General features: G+C 57.0%; 2 protein-coding genes across 4 annotated transcripts in view; one reads left to right on the top strand and one right to left on the bottom strand.

Annotated features, from left to right (window-relative positions):
* The window catches only part of C12H19orf44 (chromosome 12 C19orf44 homolog), a 22,551-nt gene extending 15,869 nt beyond the window's left edge, over window positions 1–6,682 (top strand). For both annotated transcript variants that reach the window (XM_036876124.2, XM_036876123.2), the window contains exons 5-9: window positions 875–1,301; window positions 2,537–2,632; window positions 3,832–3,998; window positions 5,425–5,491; window positions 5,634–6,682. In XM_036876124.2, the coding sequence (XP_036732019.2) occupies window positions 875–1,301; window positions 2,537–2,632; window positions 3,832–3,998; window positions 5,425–5,491; window positions 5,634–5,770 (894 nt within the window). In that variant the 3' untranslated portion in view covers window positions 5,771–6,682. The remainder of the gene's footprint in view (window positions 1–874; window positions 1,302–2,536; window positions 2,633–3,831; window positions 3,999–5,424; window positions 5,492–5,633) is intronic.
* CHERP (calcium homeostasis endoplasmic reticulum protein) lies at window positions 5,945–22,771 on the bottom strand. 2 transcript variants are annotated; one of them, XM_036876072.2, is made up of 17 exons: window positions 22,647–22,771; window positions 22,160–22,333; window positions 19,626–19,810; window positions 18,455–18,592; window positions 18,081–18,232; window positions 16,380–16,524; window positions 16,197–16,286; window positions 14,764–14,992; window positions 13,853–14,028; window positions 12,046–12,481; window positions 10,598–10,836; window positions 9,589–9,722; window positions 8,802–8,888; window positions 8,359–8,502; window positions 8,169–8,285; window positions 7,626–7,720; window positions 5,945–7,388 (listed from the first exon to the last, which is right to left on the bottom strand). In XM_036876072.2, exons 1-17 carry the CDS (start codon window positions 22,669–22,671, stop codon window positions 7,195–7,197), a joined length of 2,760 nt encoding a protein of 919 aa, XP_036731967.1. In that variant the 5' UTR covers window positions 22,672–22,771; the 3' UTR covers window positions 5,945–7,194. The 2 variants fall into 2 exon arrangements, with proteins under 2 accessions (XP_036731967.1, XP_036731968.1); XM_036876073.2 differs by having other exon boundaries at window positions 16,380–16,491.

Here is a 22,771-nt window from a genome sequence, read left to right as displayed (position 1 = left end):
GGGTAAAAAGCAGCAGCTCCCTGCTGAAGTGTTCCCAGAGTCCTGCCCACAGCCCCAGCTGCCCCAGAGCCACCGAAGGGCCAGTGTGGGCCCTCGCCTGCTGGGATCCCTGGTGGCACTGTAGCTCATTTATTTTATTTTATTTTATCCTTATTTATTTATTTACTTATTTATTTTTATTAAGGTATCATTGATATACAATCTTATGAAGGTTTCACATGAGCAACGTTCTGGTTACTACAGTCACCCATATTATCATGTACCCCCCCTACACCCCATTGCAGTCGCTGTCCATCAGCGTAGTGAGATGCTATAGAGTCACTACTTGTCTTCTCTGTGCTACACTGGTTGAACTAATTTATATTCCTACCAGCAATGTAGGAGGGTTCCCCTTTCTCTGCAGCCTCGCCAGCATTTGTTGTTCCTTGTCTTTTGGATGTTGGCCATCCTTACTGATGTGAGGTGATATCTCATTGTGGTTCTAATTTGCATTTCCCTGATGATTAGCGATGTGGAGCATCTTTTCATGTGCCTGTTGGCCACCTGAATTTCTTCTTTGGAGAACTGTCTGTTCAGATGCTCTGTCCATTTCTTAATTGGGTTATTTGCTTTTTGGGTGTTGAGGCATGTGAGTTCTTTATATATTTTGGATGTTAATCCCCTATCGGATATGTTGTTTACAAATATATTCTCCCGTACTGCAGGATGCCTTTTTGTTCTGCTGATGGTGTCCTTTGCTGTACAGAAGCTTTTTAGTTTGGTGTAGTCCCGTTTGTTCATTTCTGCCTGCACGTTATTTTAATGCAATGGTATACTGAGCATGTCGATCATTCCAGAAACACTTTCCAGTTACCTCTGCCATCCTTTGTTGTAGAAAGAAGGTCAGAGCGTAAAGGCATCCAGCAAAAGCCGCTGGGCTGGAGGCGCCCCCACTGGAGGGGAGGTCTCGGAGCACCTGAGTGAGCTGGCAGCCTCCTCTCCCGAGGGTCCTGCCAGGCTGAAGCCGGAGTCTCAGGAACCGTTGGCCAGCAGCACGGCATGCTCAGTCTACTCGGAAGATTTTGAAAAATCCCCATGTGTGACAGCATCTGAGGCATCAGTACATTCTAAGGTGTCTGCAGACAGCATGCTGGACAGCATGCTGGACACCATGTCTGAATTCTCTGCAAGCCTGAGGGCAGACCTGCTGCCACCCACACTCAAGTCTCCGAAAAAGGAGGCCAGGGATGTGACAAGAGTCATCGTGAAGGAGAAAGCCGTGCAAACTCTCGACCCCGCCCTCACCTGCCAGTGCACCAAGGGTAAGTGTCGGCCCAAGGGCCCAAGGTCCCGAGGGGGGCGTGCAGGCTGGGCTGTCAGGCCGGGGACTCAGGGCGTGCACTGTGGGGGTCTTCAGAAGCAGGACAAGGAGTCCCAGGGTCTGCAGGTCTGGCCTGTTGTCAACAACCAGCTGGGGAGACCCCAGCACCCTGTTTCCTCTTCCACAGATAGGGGTCAGCTGCCCAGTGTGTTTCCCACTCCCTTCTGAGCTCCAGAACATTCTGAAAGTTCTCAGGATCAAAGACTCAGGCAGTGGTTCTCAACTGGGGTGGTCCTGCCCTGGGACCTCAGCAAGGTCCAGAGTCCTTTTTGGCTGTCACGACTAGGCAGCAGTCTAGTGGGTGGGGGCCAGAGGAGCTGCTCAGAGAGAACTGCCTAGCCCCAAACGGCACTGCCCATGGTGGGCGTGGGGACAGTAGTGAGAGTGGAGCCCCCTTCTGGGACATGTGTCCTCAGGAGGCTCCTGGGGCTCAGCTTGAGGGTGCCAAGGACTGCTGGTCTCCAGCCTCGCTGGTGGTCTGAACTCGGAGCGCTTTGGCGGGGTCTCTGCCGTGGTGCCGAGGACACCTCCTGTCACGCCCGTGCTTTCTTTCCAGACATCCCCAGCTTCAGTCTTGGCCCTTCTGGACAAAAAGTCCCCTTTTAAGCATTCTTCTGCTCCCTTTTGTTGTCTAGACAGCAGCCACACTGTAGAAAGAGCTTGTTCCTGGGCTGTGCCGGGGGTGTAAGTGTTGCCTGATCCACTCACGATTTGGGAGTGCAGCCATGTGTCAGCTGGGAGCTCACACTGCAGCGTGATGGGACCATTCTTTTTGTCAGGCAGGGAAGTCAGAAGTGCTGAGTGGAGTCCCTAGAAGGGGTTCAGGGGTGTCGAAACCTAGGCTCTGTCCAGAGGCCATATTGGAGCCCACAGAGGGCCCCTTGGAAGGAAGGTGGGGGGGGGTGCCGTGCTGCTGTTGCCAGCCCCTGGGAGCTGCAGCGATCGATGCCTTCTGCCAGCTCAACAGCCTTACACACTGAACTGGGAGAACCCACCAGAAAGATGGAGATGAGTGTGGGGAAACTTTAAAAGGTGAAGAGGTTAAAACAAGAATGGTGGCTGTCACTTTCAGAAAGAGAAAAGAACTGGTTTATGCCGTCATACCCATTGATGAGAAAGTCATTGCTCTGAATCTTGCCGGTTTGTTCACTGCCATCCCCTTTGTCCTTGGGCCAGGGGCCGGTGTGGCAGCCATCGGGCCAGCCCTGGGAGGTGCTTATGTGGACCCCGTGCCCATCGCCAGTCATGTCATCAGTATGGATGCGATAGAAGGTAACAGCCCAGCTCAGCAGGTCCTGTGGTCAAGTGGGTGCATTTAACTTGCAAATTGACACCTCCCTTGGAGGTGTGGCGCCCCTTGAGCGCTGGGTTTAGGGACTCTGTTGGTGGGGATTATCAAGGCCACGGGCAGCTGCCACAGTTCCTAGGAGCCTGCATGACAGTGTCTGAGAACCTTCAGTCTGTCTTGCCCATGGACACCAATGTCAGACAAAGCAGGGAGGTCACAAATGAAAAGCCCTCCACTCCGTCAGGGCTGTTTTTGTTTTGAGTGTTTTTCTTTGAGCCTTTTTGTCCAGAATCCAGTTATTTTTTCCCTGAAGACACTCAGCCAGTGCTAAGTGGCAGTCAGCCTGGTGGACGCAGCCATTGCCTCTTCTGAGTCTGGGGGAGTTGTGGGGTCCTGGGGAGGCGCAGCCTGGCCCCGGGCAGGAGGAGGGCGCTGACAGCCTCTTTAGGGGGCCCAGATTTGCTCGATCCCCATGGGGCCGCTGGCAGCTCACGTGACATCAGCAAGTTTCTATCTAGTACCTGCTATTTTTTCCCTTTCCAGTTTTTTAAAGGATGAAGATACTAAAATACACTGGTTGTAACATGAACTGTTTATATCCTTTAAAAAAAATCTCATCCTCTTTAAAAATAGTGTTACCTCAGAGATTTTTCCATGTTATTATGTAGTCTTAATAGTGATCATTTTTAACAGCTGTGCAATTTTTATTTTTAATTGCATTTTTAAGTCGATGAAAAATCTTATTTTTAATTATGTTTTTTACATTAAAAATTTTTTTAGAATATAAAGTTTACCCTGCTATGCATTTTTAGGTGTGCATTCAGTAGCATCGACTAGATTCACTCTGTAGTTGCACAATTTGGGGTGCCCTTTACTAGACTTGGTTCTTTGCACTGGATGTTTTGATTAGGACTTCCTTTCTGCCTGGGGGCTGAGTGTTCATACCTGTGCAGCCCCTGAGAGTGCCACACCCATCAGTAGAAAGCAGTGCATTTACTGCAGAGACAGGTGGAGAGATCAGGCGTTCCACTTCTGTGGGCGGCAGCATGTCCAAAACGCATCCTGATAGCCTTGAGGGGGGCGCTGCAGAGCCCATGGCCCATAGCAGCTGACATTGAGGAGTGGGGGTGGACCTGCCCCCTGCCCTGCTCCTTGGGGCCCAAGTGACATGGAGTGGGCGCAGCCCTGACAGCTTACAGCCCGGCCGTGTTTGCACTCAACGACATGCTGAAGCAGCAGCTGAGCCTGACGCGGCAGTTCATCGAGGCCAGCCGGCACCTGCACGTGTCCCTCCTGCAGTCCCTGGACCAAGAGTTGTACCATTACCACACCCTGGAGGAGACCAAAGAGGTGACCTTCCCGGGAGAGGGTGGAGGGGGGCATGCGCAGCCTGGGGAGCAGGGACACTCGCGTGCAGTTGCTTCAGGCATAGTGGAAGCAGCCTCGTTCTCTCCTTGTAGGTGACGAGAGCCCGTACAGAGTGGGAACCCTCAGAGCCAGAGCTGAAGCTGGCTCGGCTCTGTGTGACCTCGGACCACAGGTGGCCTGCCCAGTGAGTGGTCCTGTCCCTCCAAAGATCCCAAGCATTGCCTGGGCAGGGCCTCGCTCCTCTGTCCTGTGGGCTCAAGGGATGTCACACCTGCCTTTTTCCCTCCAAAATTTTAGTTTTTGGCTAATTATAAGAAATGTTATTTGATAAAAATTTTGAGATACGTACCTGGCAAAGTCCTCCATAATTTCAGAGAGAACTATTAACAATGTGTACTAGATTTTTCTATGTAAAATATAAACTATATTGTGTATAACATCTACAATATGTAATACATATATATTACAATGCAATAGGTATAATATATAATAGTATCATCATATATATTCTGTATAGAAATGGCATCATACTATATGAGCTGCATGATTTTTATCATTTTACCTGCAAATTTTTGTTTCCAAAAAGTAAGGACTTTTGAAAACTAATCATAATACCAGATCAAGTGACCTTTCCTTATCACTGGATGTGCAGTGTTCAGGTTTCCCCTTGTCTCACAAAGGTCACACACTTGTATTTCTCCATCAGGATCCAGACAAAGCCCATACAGTGAGATGGTCTGGTGTCTTTTGAGCCTCCTAATCTAGAGTTTCTCTGCCTTGGGCAGGCACCTGTGACAGCCCAGGCTGTCAGCAGCAGATGGGCCTGGGAGTGGGCATTTTCCCCATATGCCTGTGGGGACCCACTTTGAGAACCACTGCTGTTAGCTGTCTACCCCCCTCCTCAATCTCTTTTTTGTTTCATTGCAGTTTATTGGCTGCTTATTTGACAGGTTTCCATATTCTGGATCCAGTTGACTGCACCCCTGGGTCCTTAAGTTGCTCCCCTGTTGGCCATGTTAGTTGATGGGATGTAGGCTGAAGCCATCTGTCCATGTCACCTGCCTACAGCCCACGGGGCAAGGAGCCGCCTGTTCTGCGCCAAATTCTGCGAGTGCACCCAGCCCCTCCTTCCCAACCTGCGTGTGGAGGGCATCCGTGGAAGCCCCACTTGCCAGCCCCCACCCTGGCCGAGGTGCAGGGGGGCTCTGCCAGTCAGCGCTTGCCCTTACCTGGTCCTTCCCTGGGCTTGTCTCTCCTGGTTTCCACGGCGTTGTCACAGGGCATCCTGTAATTTTACTTTTCTATCAACCTGCCCAGGAGCCACTGGGGACAGGCATGTCTCCAGCACCCAAAGCCTCAGTAGGTGGAGGCAGCAGTACTGATGTGTCCTGTCTGCTCTGCCCCACAGTACATCAGGCACTACAGGCCTGCCCCGCTGACCATGGAGGCCACCCTGGAGGACATGCAGGAAGAGCGTGAGTACCAGCAGGGGAGGCTGGCTTAGTTTGTCAGCTGGGATGTTCGTGGTTGTTCCCAGGAGACACTCAGTGGTGGGGGCAGGTGGTGCCCAGAACTCACCGGAGCAAAATGCCAGCTCAAGCCTTTTCTACTGAACAGTTGAACCTTCCAGCCGCCAGCTCCTGGGGTGCCGAGCCCTGGAGGTGACGCACCACAGGCCAGTGCAGCAGGACCCAGGTGGAGCTGTCCACATTCACGGCAGGCAGGATGGAGACTCCAAGGAGCGGTTCCGCTAGGCTGGGTGCCGGCTTCCCAGTGACTGAGGTGGACGGGGAAACAAGGACATGGCCAGGTGTCTACACTGGAGACTCCCAGGCAAGATGCCACCAGTGCAGAGCAGACAGAAGTCCACAAGCCATCTCCCCACTCAGCCTTAGAACACTTCTGACTTACACACAAAGAGAACGAAGTCTTTAAAAAAAGGCTTTATTTGAAGGCAAAACAGTAAAATCCACAAGAAATTGTTAACAGCATGTGTTTACACTTTATCCTGATTCAGACATCTTTGAACAATTCACAGCTACAGAAAGTCTAAAGCAAAATCAAATATTTTATCACATCAGGTTGAAAAGGTGGAGAAGAGTTTGCATTTTATTGAAAAGAAGTTTTCAAAAATGTTTCTGTACAAATAAATGGCACCACACTGGGCTGCCCGTGAATGCCAGTTGCAGCCACTCCTGGCACAGTCACCACAGCTCCCAGGAGAGGAGGCTGCCTCCTGGCCTCACCTCCCTTTGGAGGGCAGGGGGGCAGGCAAAAGAAATGACAGAGCCAGAGGCGTGCGGGCCTTTGCCCTCCCCCCACTCCGGATCTGAGTGGCTGTCACGTGGGCTGGCACGGGCTTTTCTCTCTGTCACAGGCGGGTAGAGATGCCAGGGCACAGATTCTCCACAGGTGTCATCCTGTGACCTGAAGATGCCTCAGATCAGTTTCCTTAGAATGTTTTGCTTCTGCAGATAATAGCAAATGGCTAACATTCCAAAAAAGTACTCAACTTCAACTAAAATAACTGAACTAAGGGCCAGTATGTTAGAGGAATCAGGTTTTCAAATGACCTCTGGGGGACCATCTTAGAACAATATTCTTTTTCTGTAACTAAACCATTTGGAGTATAAACGAAAACCCTGTTTAACTTTGCAAAATCAAAAGGTTTTTCCATTTTTCAGGAGTTAACGGTACTACTATGTGTGCCTGGCTGGACCTTCATCACCACATGACCCAGGGGTGGTGGTGGTGGAGGTGGTCTGGTCTGTGCCACCCTGGGCTGGCTGGGTGCTTGCTCGGCCTCTCCACAAGCTGTTTGTTACTGGTGTAAGTGGAGGCACAACACATCTGTTCTTTCAGATGTCAAGGATCCTCATCCGGAGGGTCTTGCATCTCTTGCTTCACTGTCAAGGGAAACGAGTTCACGTCCACGCTGGCCAGGGCATCTCCTCCTGTGGGTCTTGCTTCTGCGTAAGAGCTGGTTTGCAGGTAGGGCCTGGGGCCCCCATGCCCTGGGGCATGGCTCCGCCACTAGGCACGCTGTAGTTTTCCTCCTTTGCCACTCCCCAGAGATGGAGTCCATGTGAGAGCCGAGCTGTCCCTACCACCTTCCGCTGCCAAGGAGCCAGGCAGGTCCAATGGCCACGGCCACGGGCGGGGCTCCTGCCCCGTGCACCTACTTGCACTCATCCCTGGCCTTCATGCGGGCGATGAAGGAGTAGCTCTTATTCCGGCGGTAGTTCTCATAGGGGTCGTCCAGGGCCACGCCCACGCCCTTGTATTGGTCCCACTTGTCCCGCACGTCCCCACCCTTGATGGGGTCCTGGATCCCTTGCTCTTTCACACCAAGGCCGCCAGATCCACTCCAGCCTAGGAAGAAAGGGAGGGGTGGTCACAACCCACAAGGGCCGACGTGAAGTTAGAGAGCAGGGCACAGGGCACCAAGTGACGTGCAGCCGTGTGGTTCACTGCCAGTAACTGCCATGGTGAGAAAGGATGCCGGGCACAGCCCTGCGGGCTTGCCCTCTAGCAGCTCTGGCACTGGGTCACCAGGCTCCCCAACCCTGAGAGCCCAGAGCAGGCCGCTCGACCTCCCAGGAGCCTTACCCATTTTCACCAGCATCTGATGGCCTTTGTTCTCTTCCCCGAGCCTTGAGTCAGGTATAGGAGGTGCTGAATTAGAACCCAGACCAGCCGAGGAACTAAAATTAAGGCAGGTTACGGTTTTTAAAAAAGAACAAATACATTTATTGGGATGAAAATTCTTAGGATGTTACAGTGTGTATATAGCTGATGTGAACGTTCGTCGGCCTACGAGCGCACACACACTGTGTCTCTCGTTCTCCTTTACCGTCTTCACCAGCCAGAGAAGGGCGCCCTATGAGGACTGGCTGGCCCTGCACTGTGCAAGGGCAGGTACACCGAGGCACTGGGACGGTCAGAGCCACCTCGGGCTTTACAGCCTGACGGTAAGAGGGGAGAGCACGGTGAGACGAGCTGCCACTGCCACTGCACTAGTGCTTGGGGTCCCTGAGGCGCCGCCCGGCACAGACCACTGTGGGCTTGTCTTCTAACGACACGTCTCAACATTCACAGCAAAGCATCAGAGGGTCCCAGAGGCTCACTGGACAATTAAGACAGAAATCTTACGGCGGGGTGGGGCTCCTGGACCGTGAGTGACGTCTCCTTCCCGGAGAATAGGACTTGGAGCGGGAGCGGGAGCGGGAACGGGAGCGGCTGCGTGAGGAGCGGGAGCGGCTGCGGCTCCTGTGGGGAGGGCAGGGTCAGCATCTCCGGCTGCACTGTGGCCTCAAGCCCCCCAGGGCAAGGCCCGGCATACCTGGAGCGGGAGCGGGAGTAGGAGCGGGAGCAGGAGCGCGACCTCGACCTCGAGTATGAACCTGACGACTTGGAGGACCTCGAGTTGGAGCGGGAAGAGGAGCGCCCCCGACTTTTGGATCTGCTCCGAGACCTGGAGGGGCCGCTGCGGGTAGAGGCCTGGTGAGCACATGGCCACCGCAGGAGCCCAGGTGCGCGGGGCCTTGAGCTCCAAGGCTAACGCAGACCTCCTGCCTGGCTGGTGCTCTGACCCAGGGAGATAGCTCCCGGCGCCGTGGTGCCCCAGTGCGCCATATGAGACCTGACGCTCAGGCAGAGGCCAGAGCCCACCCCCTTCCCTGAGTTCAGGCTTGACACGACAGGTGCCCCGCGGAAGGCGTGGTGGGACGTGGCAGGGAGGCACATAGGCATGGGGTGGCGAGGTGGCAGGCGTGGGGTGCTCACCTGTTCCTCTTCTCCTGGCCTTTCCTCCGCCGGGCCCGCATCTTTGCCCGGAAGAACTCGTACAAGCCATTCTGCTCCCAGCCTTCGCTGTAAGACACATCCCCCATGTGACTGCGTGCCCGCTCCCACCCACAGGGAGCTGACGGAAGGTCAGCGGGTATGAGCCCCCTGCAGGCTGCCCTCCCGGCCCTCATTTGCTCAGGACGCTGAGCGTGGATCTCAGGTGTCACTACCAGGGGGCTGCCCCTGCTGACAAGGAAGCAGGTAGGGGGGCCAGGCCGCCTGCTGGGAAGAGGTTCCACCCATCTCTATCTGTTCCCACATCAGTGTTTCTCCAAATAGCTGAGGAGGGTCTGAGAGCCTGTGGTCGCCAGCCATAAGTGGGGGCATGGGGCTGTGACTCATGGGTGGACAGGCCTGTGGCTTGGCCCAGGGCAGAGGACGCACTTGCTAGGGGAGGTATCCCTAGGGGGCGCTGTGACAACCTGGCATATGTGACAGTGGCCACCACGTCCACCATGATGTCTTGTGTGTCCCAACTAGAAAAGCCCTTCTTCTAGGCTATGGCACGGGGGATGCACACCACCCACAGCCAGGGGGCAGCAGGCCCTCCTAACTTGGACAGACTAATGTTTTCTCTTAAGAGGTTGCCACGTTTCCTCAACGGGCCTCACACCACCCTGGGCAGAAGGCATGGCTGCCACAAGTCTTTCCTAAAAGCAACTTGGGAAGACAGGCTGGGAGGCGGCCGTCACCAGCCCCAGCCTGGTCTCCCTGAGCCCCATACCTGTTCCTGGGCCTGTCATGGGAGGGAGGGCTGTAGAAAGCCTCCACAGCTGCTAGAAGCCTCTCGCTGGGTGGCATCGGGGGTGGTAGGCGGATGTCTTTGGGGTCCAAAGGCTTGTACTCGTGGTCTTCCAGCTGCAGTGGAGAACAGTGATCAGCCATGCCCTGTGGAGACCCTCAGGCCCACCCAGGGTGCTGCAGGGGCACAGGGGACACAGTCCCAGCCGGTGTCAGGGCTACGCTGGGCATCGGGGCTCCTCATCCTGCCCCTCCTGGGAGAAGCTCCTTCTTGTGGGCTGCAGCCACATCAATGGCTTAGCTCCCAAAGGGCCTGAGGAACTCTCCAGAAAATGCACATGTAAGACACGGACCCCTTGGTGTCACACATGCAGTGGGTCCCGGATGCCCCTCTGCAGACTGCTGTCCTGGGGCATGACCTCCCTGAGTCAGAGCAGCCCCAACTACCACACTGCCTGGGGTGACCTGACGAACTTCACCCTGACAGCACCTCGAATGGGTCAGGAGGTGGCGGAGCCAGCAGGGCCCCCATGATCCCCTGAGCCCAGTCTCTCTTGGCAAGCCTCATCTTGAGCTGCTGCCTCGTTCCCCTTGTGCTGCCCCTGCAGGCACAGCTCAGCGGCCGTCCTTCTCTGAGAAGGGCCTCTGCTGCCAGCCTGGGCCAGGCAGCTTCCCAGTGCTGGGACCAAGAAGAGCATCAGCGAGCCGAGCCCACTCACAGCCACAATACCTGGAGCACTGGCAGGGATGTGCGGAGGAGCAGAGGGGCCCCGGCCTCCCTCCCTCCTGCTTCAGGAATGCACCTAGCTTTCTCCCTGACTAGGTGGTCAAGTTCACGGGATGCAGAAGATGGTGGGAGGGAAAGGGCCCCAGGAAGCCATGCTCTGTGGACTCACGGGAAATGGGCTGCACCCACGTGTGTTTCACGTGGAGACAGAGGCGCCAGCACAGCCATGTGCTAACGAGCCAGGAGGCCACTGTGGCGACATTACCTTCACCAGGGGGGCCATCAGCCCGGCCGGTAGATCAAAGTAGGGCACGTTGGGCACCAGGCTGGGATCGTCGTGGTTGATGTGGGGAGGGCCCTGTCGTCGCATGTGGGGGGGCTGGCCGTTGAAGCCGTGGGGAGGAGGGCCGAAGTCAGGGTGCTGAGGCCCACCCCAGGGCGGGTGCTCGTTGATCCCAGGGTGAGGCATGCGGTGGCCAGGGTGGTGGTGAGGGGGTCCCATCTCTGCAAACCAGAACCTGTCTCAGGCCTGCCAGCAAGCCAAGAGCTGGCGGGTGCAACAGCTCAGTGGAGACTGCTGAGGTGACAAGTGCCCATGGAAAGGGGTTTGGTGGGGGGCCAGCAGCCAACACCCACATTCAGGGCAACCCCGCTGACACCTCTCCTGCTGCTCCACATGCCTGGACGGCGCAGGCAGTGAGAGGACGGCCCTCCTACCCCCACGGCATCCCTCACAGCCTCACGGGCGAGGGCCATAGGGGGACTCACACCTCAAAAGAGCAAAGTCACGGGCTGAGCTGCGTTCCCCAAACTCACCCCAGGACCTCAGCATGTGACTGTATTGGGAAACAGAACCTTTGAAAAGGTGATTAGCCTAGAATGGGGTCCTCTGGGGGGTGTGTCCTCATGACTAGCACCCTTGTAAGAGCAGGACACAGACACGCAGAGAGGGACGCCTGCACCGGACATGGGGAACATGGCTGTCTACACGCCAAGGAGGGCAGCCTCAGGAGGAGTGCCCTCTGGCGCACTAACCTGGGACACCCACCCCCAGGATGGTGGAGTAAATCTTAAGCTGCCTGGTCGGTAGGGCTTGGTAAGGGTGGCCCTGGGAGACTAGTACAAGCAACAAGTGTGCCAGGTAGTCTCTGAGCTGAATTTATAGTAAAAAAATGCATCTAAAAGATAAAAGCAGTCATAGAAAAGAACATTTCTGAAAAAAAAAAAAATCCACAAAACTGAAGATGCTTTGGAAAAAACCAAGGACCAGGGAGGAGCAGCCCAAGCCATGCCAGGTCCTAGGTGCCTCATAGCGCCCCACCTGTGCCCTGTTGGGGCTTGGGAGCCAGTTCTCTTCTCAGAACCCTGTGTCTCCCCTCATCTGAGGGACAGTGAGGGCCCTGCTCCCACGTGTGTGGAAAAGGGACTGGGCAGCACATCTAGTCAGCCTGGTGTGGGGCAGGAGCCAACCCTGGGGTCACTAATCTGTCCTCCTCGTCTCCCCATCATTCTGGGGACCCAGGCCACACTCCTTGTCATTCCATGACCCTCTGCTTGTCACCTGGACATGAAGCACCCAGATCACAGAGCTAGGAACTCAAGCAGTGCCAATGCCCTGCTCCAGGCCAGGCTGTCAGGTGCTTCCTCCGAGCTGATGGCCTGGATTCTCAGGGAACAAGGGGCAGGGGAGGGAAGTGGGCACCTGGCACTTACCAGCAGGGAAGTCCCCTTGAGGGTAGTCAAAGCGGTGCGGGTAGGGTGGCCGCTCGAAGGGGTGGCGTGGGGGAAAGTCATCCTGCATGAAGCGGGGTGGGAAGCGGTTGAAGTTGTGCGGGTGTGGCGGCTGGTTGAACTGGGGGTGCTGCTGGTGTGGCGGGAAGGGCCCTCGGAAGTGTGGTGGCCGCTGCATGCGGAAGGGCGGCTCGCGCTGGCCCCCGCCCCAGGGCGGCTGCTCATGCTGGCTGTTCCAGGGGCCCTCAAACTGGCTGTTCCAGTTGGGGTCAGGCTGGTTGTTCCAGGGCGCATCACGCTGGCCATTCCAGCCGGGGTCCCCGCGTTGCTCACCCCACATGCCCTCATGGCTGTTGTTCCAGGGTGGGCAGTGGGGCGGCCCACCCTGGTGGTGTGGATAGGGGGGCTGCTCAGGAGGCTGTAAGGCAAAGAGCTGGCATAAGCCCCTGGGGAGACTGCAGCGCCCCGGGCCCAGATTCCCATGCTGCAGCATGCGGGGCCGGGCAGGCCAAATGCTGGGCCTGCAGCAGCCCCACACCCGTGCCTGGTGGCTGCCAGTGTACTAACACCTACCCCATGAAGTGCCTTCTGTCACCTCTCCTCTCACCTGCACTGGCTCCTGGGTCACCTCCCACATAAACAGCTGCCCCTAAATCCTGCCAAGAGTCTGCTCCTGGGGCCCCACACCAGGAAATGTCCTTGTGCCGGCTGAAGGCAACAGAAGCTCCGCATCTCACCCAGCTGCTGCCCGGAAGCCTTAAGGCAGAGACTGCAACCCCAAACTTAGGGCCAGGGTGGGACAGGCTCAGGTGAGGCCAAGCAGGGGCTACCTCTAGGGTCATGGCTGCTGGATTCTCCTGACCACCACCACAAGGGGGCTGGCCCGGGCCACTAGGCCTTATGTCTCTGAAGAGAAGCCAGAAAGCCAGATTTTAAATATGGTAACTATTTCAAAATGTAAGAGGGCATGGGGGCAGGCCAGGCCAAGCACACTGCTGACAGGGGCAGAACCCTCAGTGAGGGGGCCCTGTGGCTGTGAGCCTATCCTTCCACTCCCAGGGAAGACAATGGAACCCAGAAATGCTAATGGCCTCTATTTCCACAAGAACCTCTGCATCAGAGGCATTGCTGCAAAGTGCCCCTGGTGGACCGGCTCACAGCTGGTGTGCGGAGGTGGGGGCTGTCTCTGTGCCCACTCCTCCATGAAGTGAACTCTCTGGTCCTGAAACTGAGGGTGGGCGGGGGGACTCATGGGGCCGACGCCCACCTGTCAGGGCAGCGCCGTCTCCCTTCCATGCTTAGGGAGGGCCACGACCACGTCCAGGAGAGGCCCAGGCCCTGCTGTGCCGGATAAGACAGCCCCCAATGGCCCCCACCCTGGCCTGGAATGCTTCCGGCCCCAAGGAACAGGAGGATGTGACCAGTGTCTGAGCCCCAGAAAACACCACCAATCTGATACTTGTGACCTTCCCTTTCCTTGTGAAAGCATGTTCTTCTCAGGGAGACAAAATGATGATACTGTGCTAGTTAAACCACTTTAAAAAGGGAAAGAAATGATCACTTTGTCATACTCAACCCTGTGAAATTTACCAGCACTCATGGGAAAACAAGGATCTGCACTGCAGAGAAGCCGTGCAATGGCTTTTCTTGTTCCGCCGTCGCTCCCCGGGAAGAAGGTGCTTTACGCATGCACACCCTTGCCCAGCCTGGACTCAGCTGCTGAATCTCGTTTCCCTGCCGACTGGTGTTAAGAGGCTGCCCACCTGCCCACACCACAAGTTTGAAATACCTGCTGTTGACCCCAAGGAGCGACTGGGTGAGGCTGGTCAAACCATGGGGGCTTGTTGGGAGGGATCTGGTCGTGGGGCCCAGGGCCGCGGGAGCCGGGGGCGGCAGGATCCTGGAGCCCTCCGGACGCGTCGTACTCAGAGGAGCTGGGCATCTGGATGGGCGGCTTGGTGTCATCTAGAGCCAGGCAAGAAAGCAGTCAGCGGGGGCCGCTGAGAGCAGGAGGCACGGCCTGCAATCATCGTGAGACTGCTGGGGGCCGACCCCGGCTGGGGAGCTCCTTCCCCGCCACACCTCGCCTCACAGTCCTCCCAGAGTCAGGACCACCTCCAGGAAGGCAGGAGGGAGAGGGGAGACCGACCCTGTGTGAGAACCCCCTCCTTTGGAAGCTCCATGATAAACTAACTCTTGCCGTATCGACTGTGTAGTTTGCTCAAATTTTTATGCTTGAATTTTACGAAACATCTTCCTGCATCTAGTTGATTCTTCCTGCCTCATGTATTATCTTATCATACTTTCTAGCTTTAAGCCATTCTTACATATTTTCAGGACAAATCCTATTTGTTCGTGATGTATTTTTTGAAATGCTTTGCTGGATTTCAATTGTTACAATGTTATTTAGCATTTCTGCATCAGGGTTCAGAAGTGACACTAGAATCTATTTTGATTCTTTCCCTGCCCCTGTCCATCTGCTGTACAAGTTATCCTAGTATGGAGAAATGACCTGTGTGTTCTGTTCTGTGAGGAAAGGAATCATCTGGGCTTAAGAGTTAGTTACACCTGCCCGTGAGGTGCCCTGCCCAGCATGTGTAAAGCTTAGACTCTGACCCAAGGGCTGGGCCTGAAGTACAGCCCTAGAGCCCTGCTCTGGGGAAGAAGTTCCCGAAGCCGGGTGCAGGGGGAGCCCCATACCAGGCTGGGTGGTTGGTGGGATAGCGGGGGCGGGCGTGGGGGCCGGGGGCGGGGCAGGTGGCGGGGGCGTGGCCTTGACGTCCGCCTCCATCTGCGGCATGGGCATCTGCGGCTGCTGGGCCAGGCTGCTGACAAACTCCTCGTGCTGAGTCTTGAGGGTCTGGATCTGCTGCTGGAAGGCCAGCTGTACTGGCTGCACCACAGAGGAGTACTCGTTGATGAGCGTCGCCTGCAAAGAGAGGGGAGCCACTGGTATTCAGGATGTGAATCGTGGGGCTCACCACCTGGTCCCACACCTTCTAGAAATGCCTGGAAAGCACCCAGAAGTCAGGGCATTACCCGGGCAGCAAGGCACAGGGGCCTGGAGCAGGCAGATGACTGTCTTGTAAAACAACACAGTCTTGAAAAAAAGAGCACGAGTCTGGCTGGAGACCGGTGATGAGGGTGCTTGCTGCCATGCGATCTGACCCCCAGGCAACAGGAACAAGCAACAGATGACAGCCAGGCCCTGACCTGCCACGCAGCCACTAAACACAAGTGGCTGATGAATATTCTAGGCCATAGTCCCAGGCCGAGCTTCTCACTCCTTGCATGACTTTGAGCAAGTCACAGCCTCCCCAAGGCTGTTTTCCCATCTGTAAAATGGGACAATAATGGGACCTACTCTGAGGGTTGGGAAGTCGGTGAAGTACCACATAATGTGGGAAGAGAAGAGGGTGGCTCAGTGGAAGTGAGCCATTGTCACCACCTCTGGAGGAAAGCAGCGTTAATGTCCCTGCAGAAGGGTGGTAGGAGTCGGCTTTCCTTTGACAACCACCAAAAAAAAAGTGGGTGAAATTTGGAGAGAGTATGAAGCTCCCTTTTGTTTGCCTTTCTGGGCAGAAAGCTTCTCCCCTGTGGGGAGGTGGTGGTCGGGAGTGCCACAGAGGACAAAGTCAGCGTACAGCTACTGCCCCTCAGCCAGACCTCTGCAGGAAGGCGGCAGCGCCCCACCTGAGGAACGGGCGTGAGTGCTGCCTGTCCCGCGAGCAGCTGTGGAAGGCGCAGACGCACAGGAGACCAAGGAGACCTGGCCCTCCGTTGGCCCGCAGGGCAGACGCCTCTCAGAGAGAGAACGACGTGCACACAGGGAACACTGCACGGCCTGTGACTGTGGCAGCCTAGACTATACTGGGGCTTCCTCGTGCTTCCGTCATGTGGAAGCCTGCCTGGAGCACCAAGCGGACAGGCCAAAGACCTGCCCACAGCAGCACCTCCGTCAGGCAACCAGGTCACAAACGCACCAGGAAAAAGCCAGGTGGGCTCTTGTGAAGGGCTCCTGGGCTCCTGTGATGGGGTGAGGCCCCCAGAGGCGGCACTCAGACCCTGCCTCCCAGAAACACGCTGGGGTGGCAGCTGCACACCCCAGGGAGTGCAGTGGCAGTGGCACACACCTGGTACTGGCCGAGGCCTAGGGCCGGGCTCTGTAACTGCTGGATGATGGAGTCATCAAAGTAGCCATTCTTCTCCCAGAGCTGCAGAAGCTGGACGCAGGGCAGGAAGGAGAGGCCCTGTCAGCGGGGAAGGCAGTGCCCCCAGTCCCAGCCCGTCCTGCACCCGCCAGCCCCGCCCCGTACCCGGGCGATCTTCTGCTGCTTGTCCTCCTCCACGGCCAAGAAGCTGGTGCAGTAGATGGGTACCACAACCTTCTGCAGGGCGGCCAGCAGCTCCCTGGCCTGCTTGCGCTGGCTGTGAGGGAGAGACCTTCCGCGCGTCAGGGCCCTGGGGCGGGACCCGGCCACGTGCCCATTACCATGCGGCTTCAGCCATAGCACCCTCTGCCGTCTCTGGAAATGGGCCCCCAACCCGGCTGGGAAGAGGGCTGGACTCCCCACAAGACCTGATCTGGCGTCTGGGCCCCAGTGACACACCCACAGCAGTGGGAGGAGGGAAAGAAGAGCCTGGGGACTGTTGGAGCAACAGCCTGCCACCTCAGCTGGCCCACCAGTACAGTAAGCCTTCCTTCCCAGGTGGTACTGAAGAAGGACAGAGCGCCTGGAGGAGCCCCCTGCTGGCTGGCTGTAAAGGGCGGGCGAGGGCTGCTGCAGGCTCAGGGGCCTGTCCACCCAGCCCTCCACACAGCCCTGCTCAGCACTGCTCCCCCCTCCCATGAGGAAATCCGGGCTTGGGCCCCACCTTTCTGGAGGCAGAGGGAGTGTGCAGGGCATGCCAGGCTGCTGGGGTTCCTAGCCTGCCCCACTGTCTCTGGGGGACACTCTGTGTAGAAATGGGTATAGAGGCCCTGCAGCTGGGCAATGAGATGACCCCAGGCCCCCATCATGGTGGTGGTAGAGGGCGCAGAGCACAAGGCAAGCAACTCAAACGCCTTCTGGTGCTAAGCTCACCAGAGAGAGCTCAGAGACAGCAGCAAGTGCCCGGAGCTGGAAAGCTGGGTCAGGAAAGGGAGAGCAGTGTGGGAGGGAGGACAGGGTGGGCCTCCGTACAGGGCAGCGCTCAAAAAGAGCATGGCTGGAGGATAGCCAGAAACAGGGCTGTCTCTGCAGGGCCATCTGGAGTCAGCAGAGTGGCTGGTGGAAGCAGTAGGGCAGAGGAAGTTCCGAGTGGCTGCTTATTTCCCAAAAGCAGAGAAACAGGGAGTGCTGCCAGGTGGCGCGGGCAATGGGAAGGGGCAGGACCTGGAGCCGCATGGGGTGGGGTGCAGGTCGGGCCTGTTTCTGCTGCTCTCAGGAGCTGCCCCCTCCAGCCTGGCCCAGCTCAGAGTCAAGCATGGCAGCCAGGCTTGACGGCTATACGCCGGCCTCACAGCAACGTGTGCTCCCGCCGCGCCCTCCCTGGGCTGCTGTGGCCCAGGTATCTGGTTTCTTGTTATCCTTTATCATGAGGCACCAAAGAGGCCACACATAAGTAAATACAGCCTGGCCTTGGGAGGGCTGTGGGGGGCTGGGCTAGGTGGGGTAGGACAGGGTTAGTGAAGGGGACCCGATGGGAGGGACCCTGAAGGTGAGCAGTCAGGTGACAGGTGTGTGTGTGTGCAGATGAGTGATGGGGAGCTAGCAGCTGGTGCAGAGATCCTGGAAGACACCCCGAAGCTGCCCTGAGGAGAGCAAGGAGAGCATGGAGAGCCCAGGGAAGGGGAGGGATCTGGGGTCAGTGTCCTCCCCACAGAGGGCTCACAGCTCAGGCTGACCCTCACACAGGGTCTTTGGACAAGTGACCTCCACCCAGTCCCAGGCCAGGCCAAGCTCCTAGGTGCAGAGCAGGTACCCAAGAGGAGCTGGGAGGAGCTGGAGGGAAGGCAGAGCTGGTGGGACGCTCACCAGTGGTGCAGCACGTCGTTGATCAGGTAGATGAGGTGCAGCCGAAGCTCAAAGTGTGCCCCGTCGGCAGTGATGCGATTCCGCAGGTGACCTGCCATCAGCTCGCAGTGTGGCGGGGACTTGGCATTGCTGAACATCCAGTTCTTCCCGGCCTGCAACAGCCAGGCTGACGGTGAGCAGGTCGCATGCCCCCCTGGCCACAGTGCGCAGGCACCTGGCAAGCGGGGCACAGCCCAAGGCCTCTGCCTCCTTCCATCTCCCTCCCAACCTGTGGAGCAGTGCACCTTGCCTGTGTACTGTCCTGACCCCAGACGTGCTCTGAAGGAGCCCCGGAGTCTGGGATCCGCCCCTACCAGGCCCCCACCCACTCTCACCGAGATGGCATCTTTGGTGCATGTGTCGATGATGGGCTGCAGCAGGTTGTCAAATTCATTCATGTCCAGCTGGGTCTCCTCTAGGAGCTTCTGCATCTGCTGCTCCACCGCGTGGGCCACAGCTGCTGTCACCTGCTCCTGGGAGGCCAGGAGGCACCAGACTGCATGAGGAGGGACCTTGGCCCAGGCACTCTCTGGCCTGGCCCATTAAGAGCCCCATCCCAGCACCAGGAGGTCCTGTTCCTTGTGTCCACATCTGGGACAGCCACGGCCAGCAGGCAGGCAGGCAGGCAGAGAATAAAGCGAGATAAGGCATAACGGGAGACGGTGTCTGTCCCTGACGTAATAGATGGAAAAATGCAGAGCCAAGGAAACAAGGAACCCTGCTTGACAATCTCAAACCCAAGAAAGACAAAAAAAATGTAGTGATGAGTGTCAACAGACATATATGTGGTCACTAGTCAGGGGGAGGGAAAGCAACCTTACTAACAATCAGGGAAGCAGAAATTAAAATACGATGTCGGGCTTTCACCCATTAGACTGGCCAGATCTGAGAAATGGCTGACAATGGGGCTGCGGCAGCGCCCTGCGGTCGGCTCAGGGCTGGCTGAGGCCGCATGGCCTCTGAGGAGAGCTCCTTGAGGAAACTGAGGGTGTGTTCCAAAATGTCAGTCATGTGACAGTCACTTTACATCTCAAATCCAGTAATCAGAGTAAAGCTGGTGTTTTAAGATGTCTTATTTCTCATTCATCTCATTTTTCTGACAATTCACCCTCCTGTATTTGGCTGAAGTCTCAGACTGTGAAGGGTTCCTGCCCCAATAGCCTGGGGTGACCTAGCTTGCAGAGCCACAGGCCACCTGGCACTCTGTCCCACAACCTGTAACGCGCAGTCCTACTGGTAGTCATCCAGCATGACGGGCTCTGTGCGTCAGAGCTCATGTGGTGACTTACTGGAACAAGAGGCAACCTGTGAGTAGCATCAGGGCTTGGGCTGAACATGCCCAGCAGGGAGCACCAGGGTGATAACAGTGGTGCACTGGGCCGTGGGCAATGGGGTGAGCACCAGGCAGTCGCCCCTGGCCACAAAGGGAGGGGCCAGTACCTATCTAAGGGGCAGTAGGTGCCCCCAGCCGCAGAGGGGGGCCTGTACCTGCCTGGGGGATCATACCTGTCGGAGGGCCAGCAGGTGTTGCTCCTGCTGCTGCAGGTTCCACTGGCTCTGCTGGATGAGCTCGTCCATAGATGGGGCTCCCTGGGCCGGCGTGATGGGCGCACTGGGGGCCAACGGGGGCTGTGGCAGGGGTGGCAGGGCCACAGCCGGCTCCAGCTCTGGGGCCTGCTGCTTGCAAAGGACTGGGCAGGAGAGGAGGAAAGGCAGTCCTGTGAGGAGGCGGCATGGCTCCAGCTGCCCCACCACCACCCCTGGGACCCCCGGGGGGATCGCCTGCACTGCACTGGGCCCCTCTGAGCCTGCCCCCCATCCTCCTCACCCAGCACAGCCCCCAGCCGAGCCACCTTCCCATCCACCAGCATCCTCTCCTTGCAGACCCTTGGGACGGTCACCTGCCCTCTCCAGCCCACTAACTGGTCCTGCCCACTGGGCTCAGACCAAGCTTACTCCCTTCCACTCCTCACCTAGGTCTGAGATGATGCCAAACCCAGGCCACAGCCACTGCTGGGTGAACAGCCCCTCCCTGAGGAGGTCTCTCACCTCTGCTAACTGTCCCCTACTCTACTCTTCACTTTCAATATATCAAAAGCATGGACCCCCAGCCAGCCAGCCAGTGAGCCTGTGAACCTGCAGCCTCCAGCAGGAGCACACAAGACCCCCAACTACACACTGTAGCCTCCCCATGTGCAGTCCGTCCCCTTCACTGCAGCTGTGGCTCAGAGTGTGGTCCGAAGGCCGGCCCCAGGGGAAACTGAGACAAGACAAGTAGTGAAATAGCATGGGGCATTGTGGCACTTCAGTGTGACATTTCTTGGTTCACATTTTAATTGTACTTTGCAAATGCGTGCTTTCCACGATGCATCACAAATTTTAAAATGAAACTCAAAAACTAGTCCTTTGGCAGAGTTTGTGAAATGCGATTGTAGAATAGCGTGGGGCTCCGTTTTCTCCAAATTCCCGGGTGGGGAACGGGCTGCTCCAGGACAGTCCTGAAACCCTTCAAGAGTTCCCCCAAAGCTTCCAGAGCCGGAGTCCTTGGCAAACCAGCCGTCCCTACTCTGCAACCTCCCTTCTGGCCACTCCAGGAGTGCCCCCTTGTCTGGGCTTCAGCAGTCCTGAGTGTTGTGCCTTCCACTCCCGAACCCCCCTCAGGCGCCTTACCCTGCACGAACACTTTTCTCTCCTGACTTTCCATCTGGCCAACTTTGACACATTCTGCAGGATCCGGTTTCCTGAGCCCCAGTCTGCCCCTGCTAAAAGCACACCATCCCTCCCATGTCACGGCACCAAGGCCCCAGCAGCCCCAGATTTCTGACCCTGCAGGGGAAGGAGTTCTTGCCCCCTGCTCACAGGGGCCAAATCACTCCTGTCAATATTCAACTGGTGCCTCAGATCGTGGTTCTGCTCCTAAATCCCATCCACCTCCATGCCCATTCCTTGTGACTCACGTAATTCAGACCTTTACCACCAACTGTCCTGTTCACTCATGTCAGCCTCACTGGTCCCACTGAGCCTCACTCCCTCTAGCCTGCCCTCCTCATTGGCCACACAAAACCAACCTCTCCCTCTCATTCTGAACTCTCAAGTAGTTGCCCACTGCCAGTAGTGGGGTTTAAAGTTGATCTGCCAGAAAGAATGGCTGCTCTGGCAACACATAACCACAGGCAACATTTTGCCTGTGATTTCAGGCAGCAGATCTGCCCGCCCCCATCTCAAACCTTTAACAGGCATCAGAAGACCCTCTGGACTGAGAGAGAACACTCCAACTTTCCCCTGCTGTGTACTACTCCAGATCAAACCCTTTCCCCATCCACACACCTCTGGGCTGCAGCCACGCTGGGCCTCTCATGGTTTCTCACAGCTCCTCAAACACTCTGTTAAGGACTCACCTTTCAGTGCCCATTTACTTGGCAAACCCCTGCTCAGTCATTCAGACACCACCATCTAGAAGCTGGGTATTCGAGACTAAACCAGGGAGCTTACCACCTGGCGACTATTCATCTATATATTATTTAAAGGCCAGATGTGATTCCTTACCCAATCTTAAACTCTGAGAATAGAGCCGGAATCCTAATGCCCAATTGAAAAAACACTAACAAACACCTCACGAGAACTAAAACGCAGAGAATGATTCTTTTTGACCTGGACTGCGAGCACGTGAAATGCACAAAAACCATGCTGAACCCAGAGTCTGCAAAGGAGGTCAGGCAGTGCCTGCCGCCAGGGTCCCAGTACGACCCCTACCCCTTCCTGCCTAGGAAGTACTGCGGGAGTTACTCTATTTCTCTGGCCTAGGTCATCACGAGCCCCGAAGGAGACTCGATAACCTCGTTCTCCATTACACTTGGACTCAGCGGCCGCTCGGAGCAGGGCCCCGGGTACGGCGGAAGGTATCATTAAGGTCGGGCTGCCCCACATTCAGAGAGAAAGAGCACGCGACCTAAAAGGCGGCGGTTCGTGGCAGCGCCCGAACGGGAATCGGGAAAAGGAATCGCCTGAGGGGGCGGCCTGGGAGCCCGGAGCGCACTCACGCTGCTGCTGCTCCAGCGCCAGCTTGCACTTGTAGTAACTGTAGAACTCGCCTCCGAACAGAAACGAGAATTTCGGGTTATCCTTCTGCTTCTCCATTGTCATCTTCTCAAACTCGGGCCCGTTGCGAGCCACGAACTGAGCCAGCTTATCGATGACATTTCGAAGCTCCTGGTCTGGAGAACGGAGAAAAAGCCACCCGAGGCCCCCGTCAGCGAGGACCGCCCAAACCCGGGGGCCCCGGAGTTCCAGCGCCCGTCGGTCAGGCCAGGGTCCCGAAGGGTGAGCCCCGGAGAGCCCGCCCTTGTACGGGTCCCGACAGGGGCCACACGCGCGCCGGGGAAGTGCGGGCCCGCGGGAGAGGCCGCCGACGAGCCCGGGAGGCCGAGCCCCGCCCCCTCCCAAGCCCGGGACCCCCGGGAGGCAGGGAGGGCCAGCAGAGGGTTCCGGGGAGAGAGAAACAGCCCCCGAGGCCGAGCTGGGCCTTACCGTCGGGGGGCAGCGGCATCTCCATGGCTCCGGCCACCGGTAACGTCCTCCGGCGCCTCACGATCGCCCACAAGCGCCGTCTGCGGAAGCCGGCCGGAAGTGGCGCGACGGTGCCGTTTACGGCC

This window comes from Manis pentadactyla, chromosome 12 (genome assembly GCF_030020395.1).
Source record: "Manis pentadactyla isolate mManPen7 chromosome 12, mManPen7.hap1, whole genome shotgun sequence".
Lineage (NCBI taxonomy): Eukaryota > Metazoa > Chordata > Mammalia > Pholidota > Manidae > Manis > Manis pentadactyla.
This window is presented reverse-complemented; position numbering and strand designations above follow the sequence as displayed.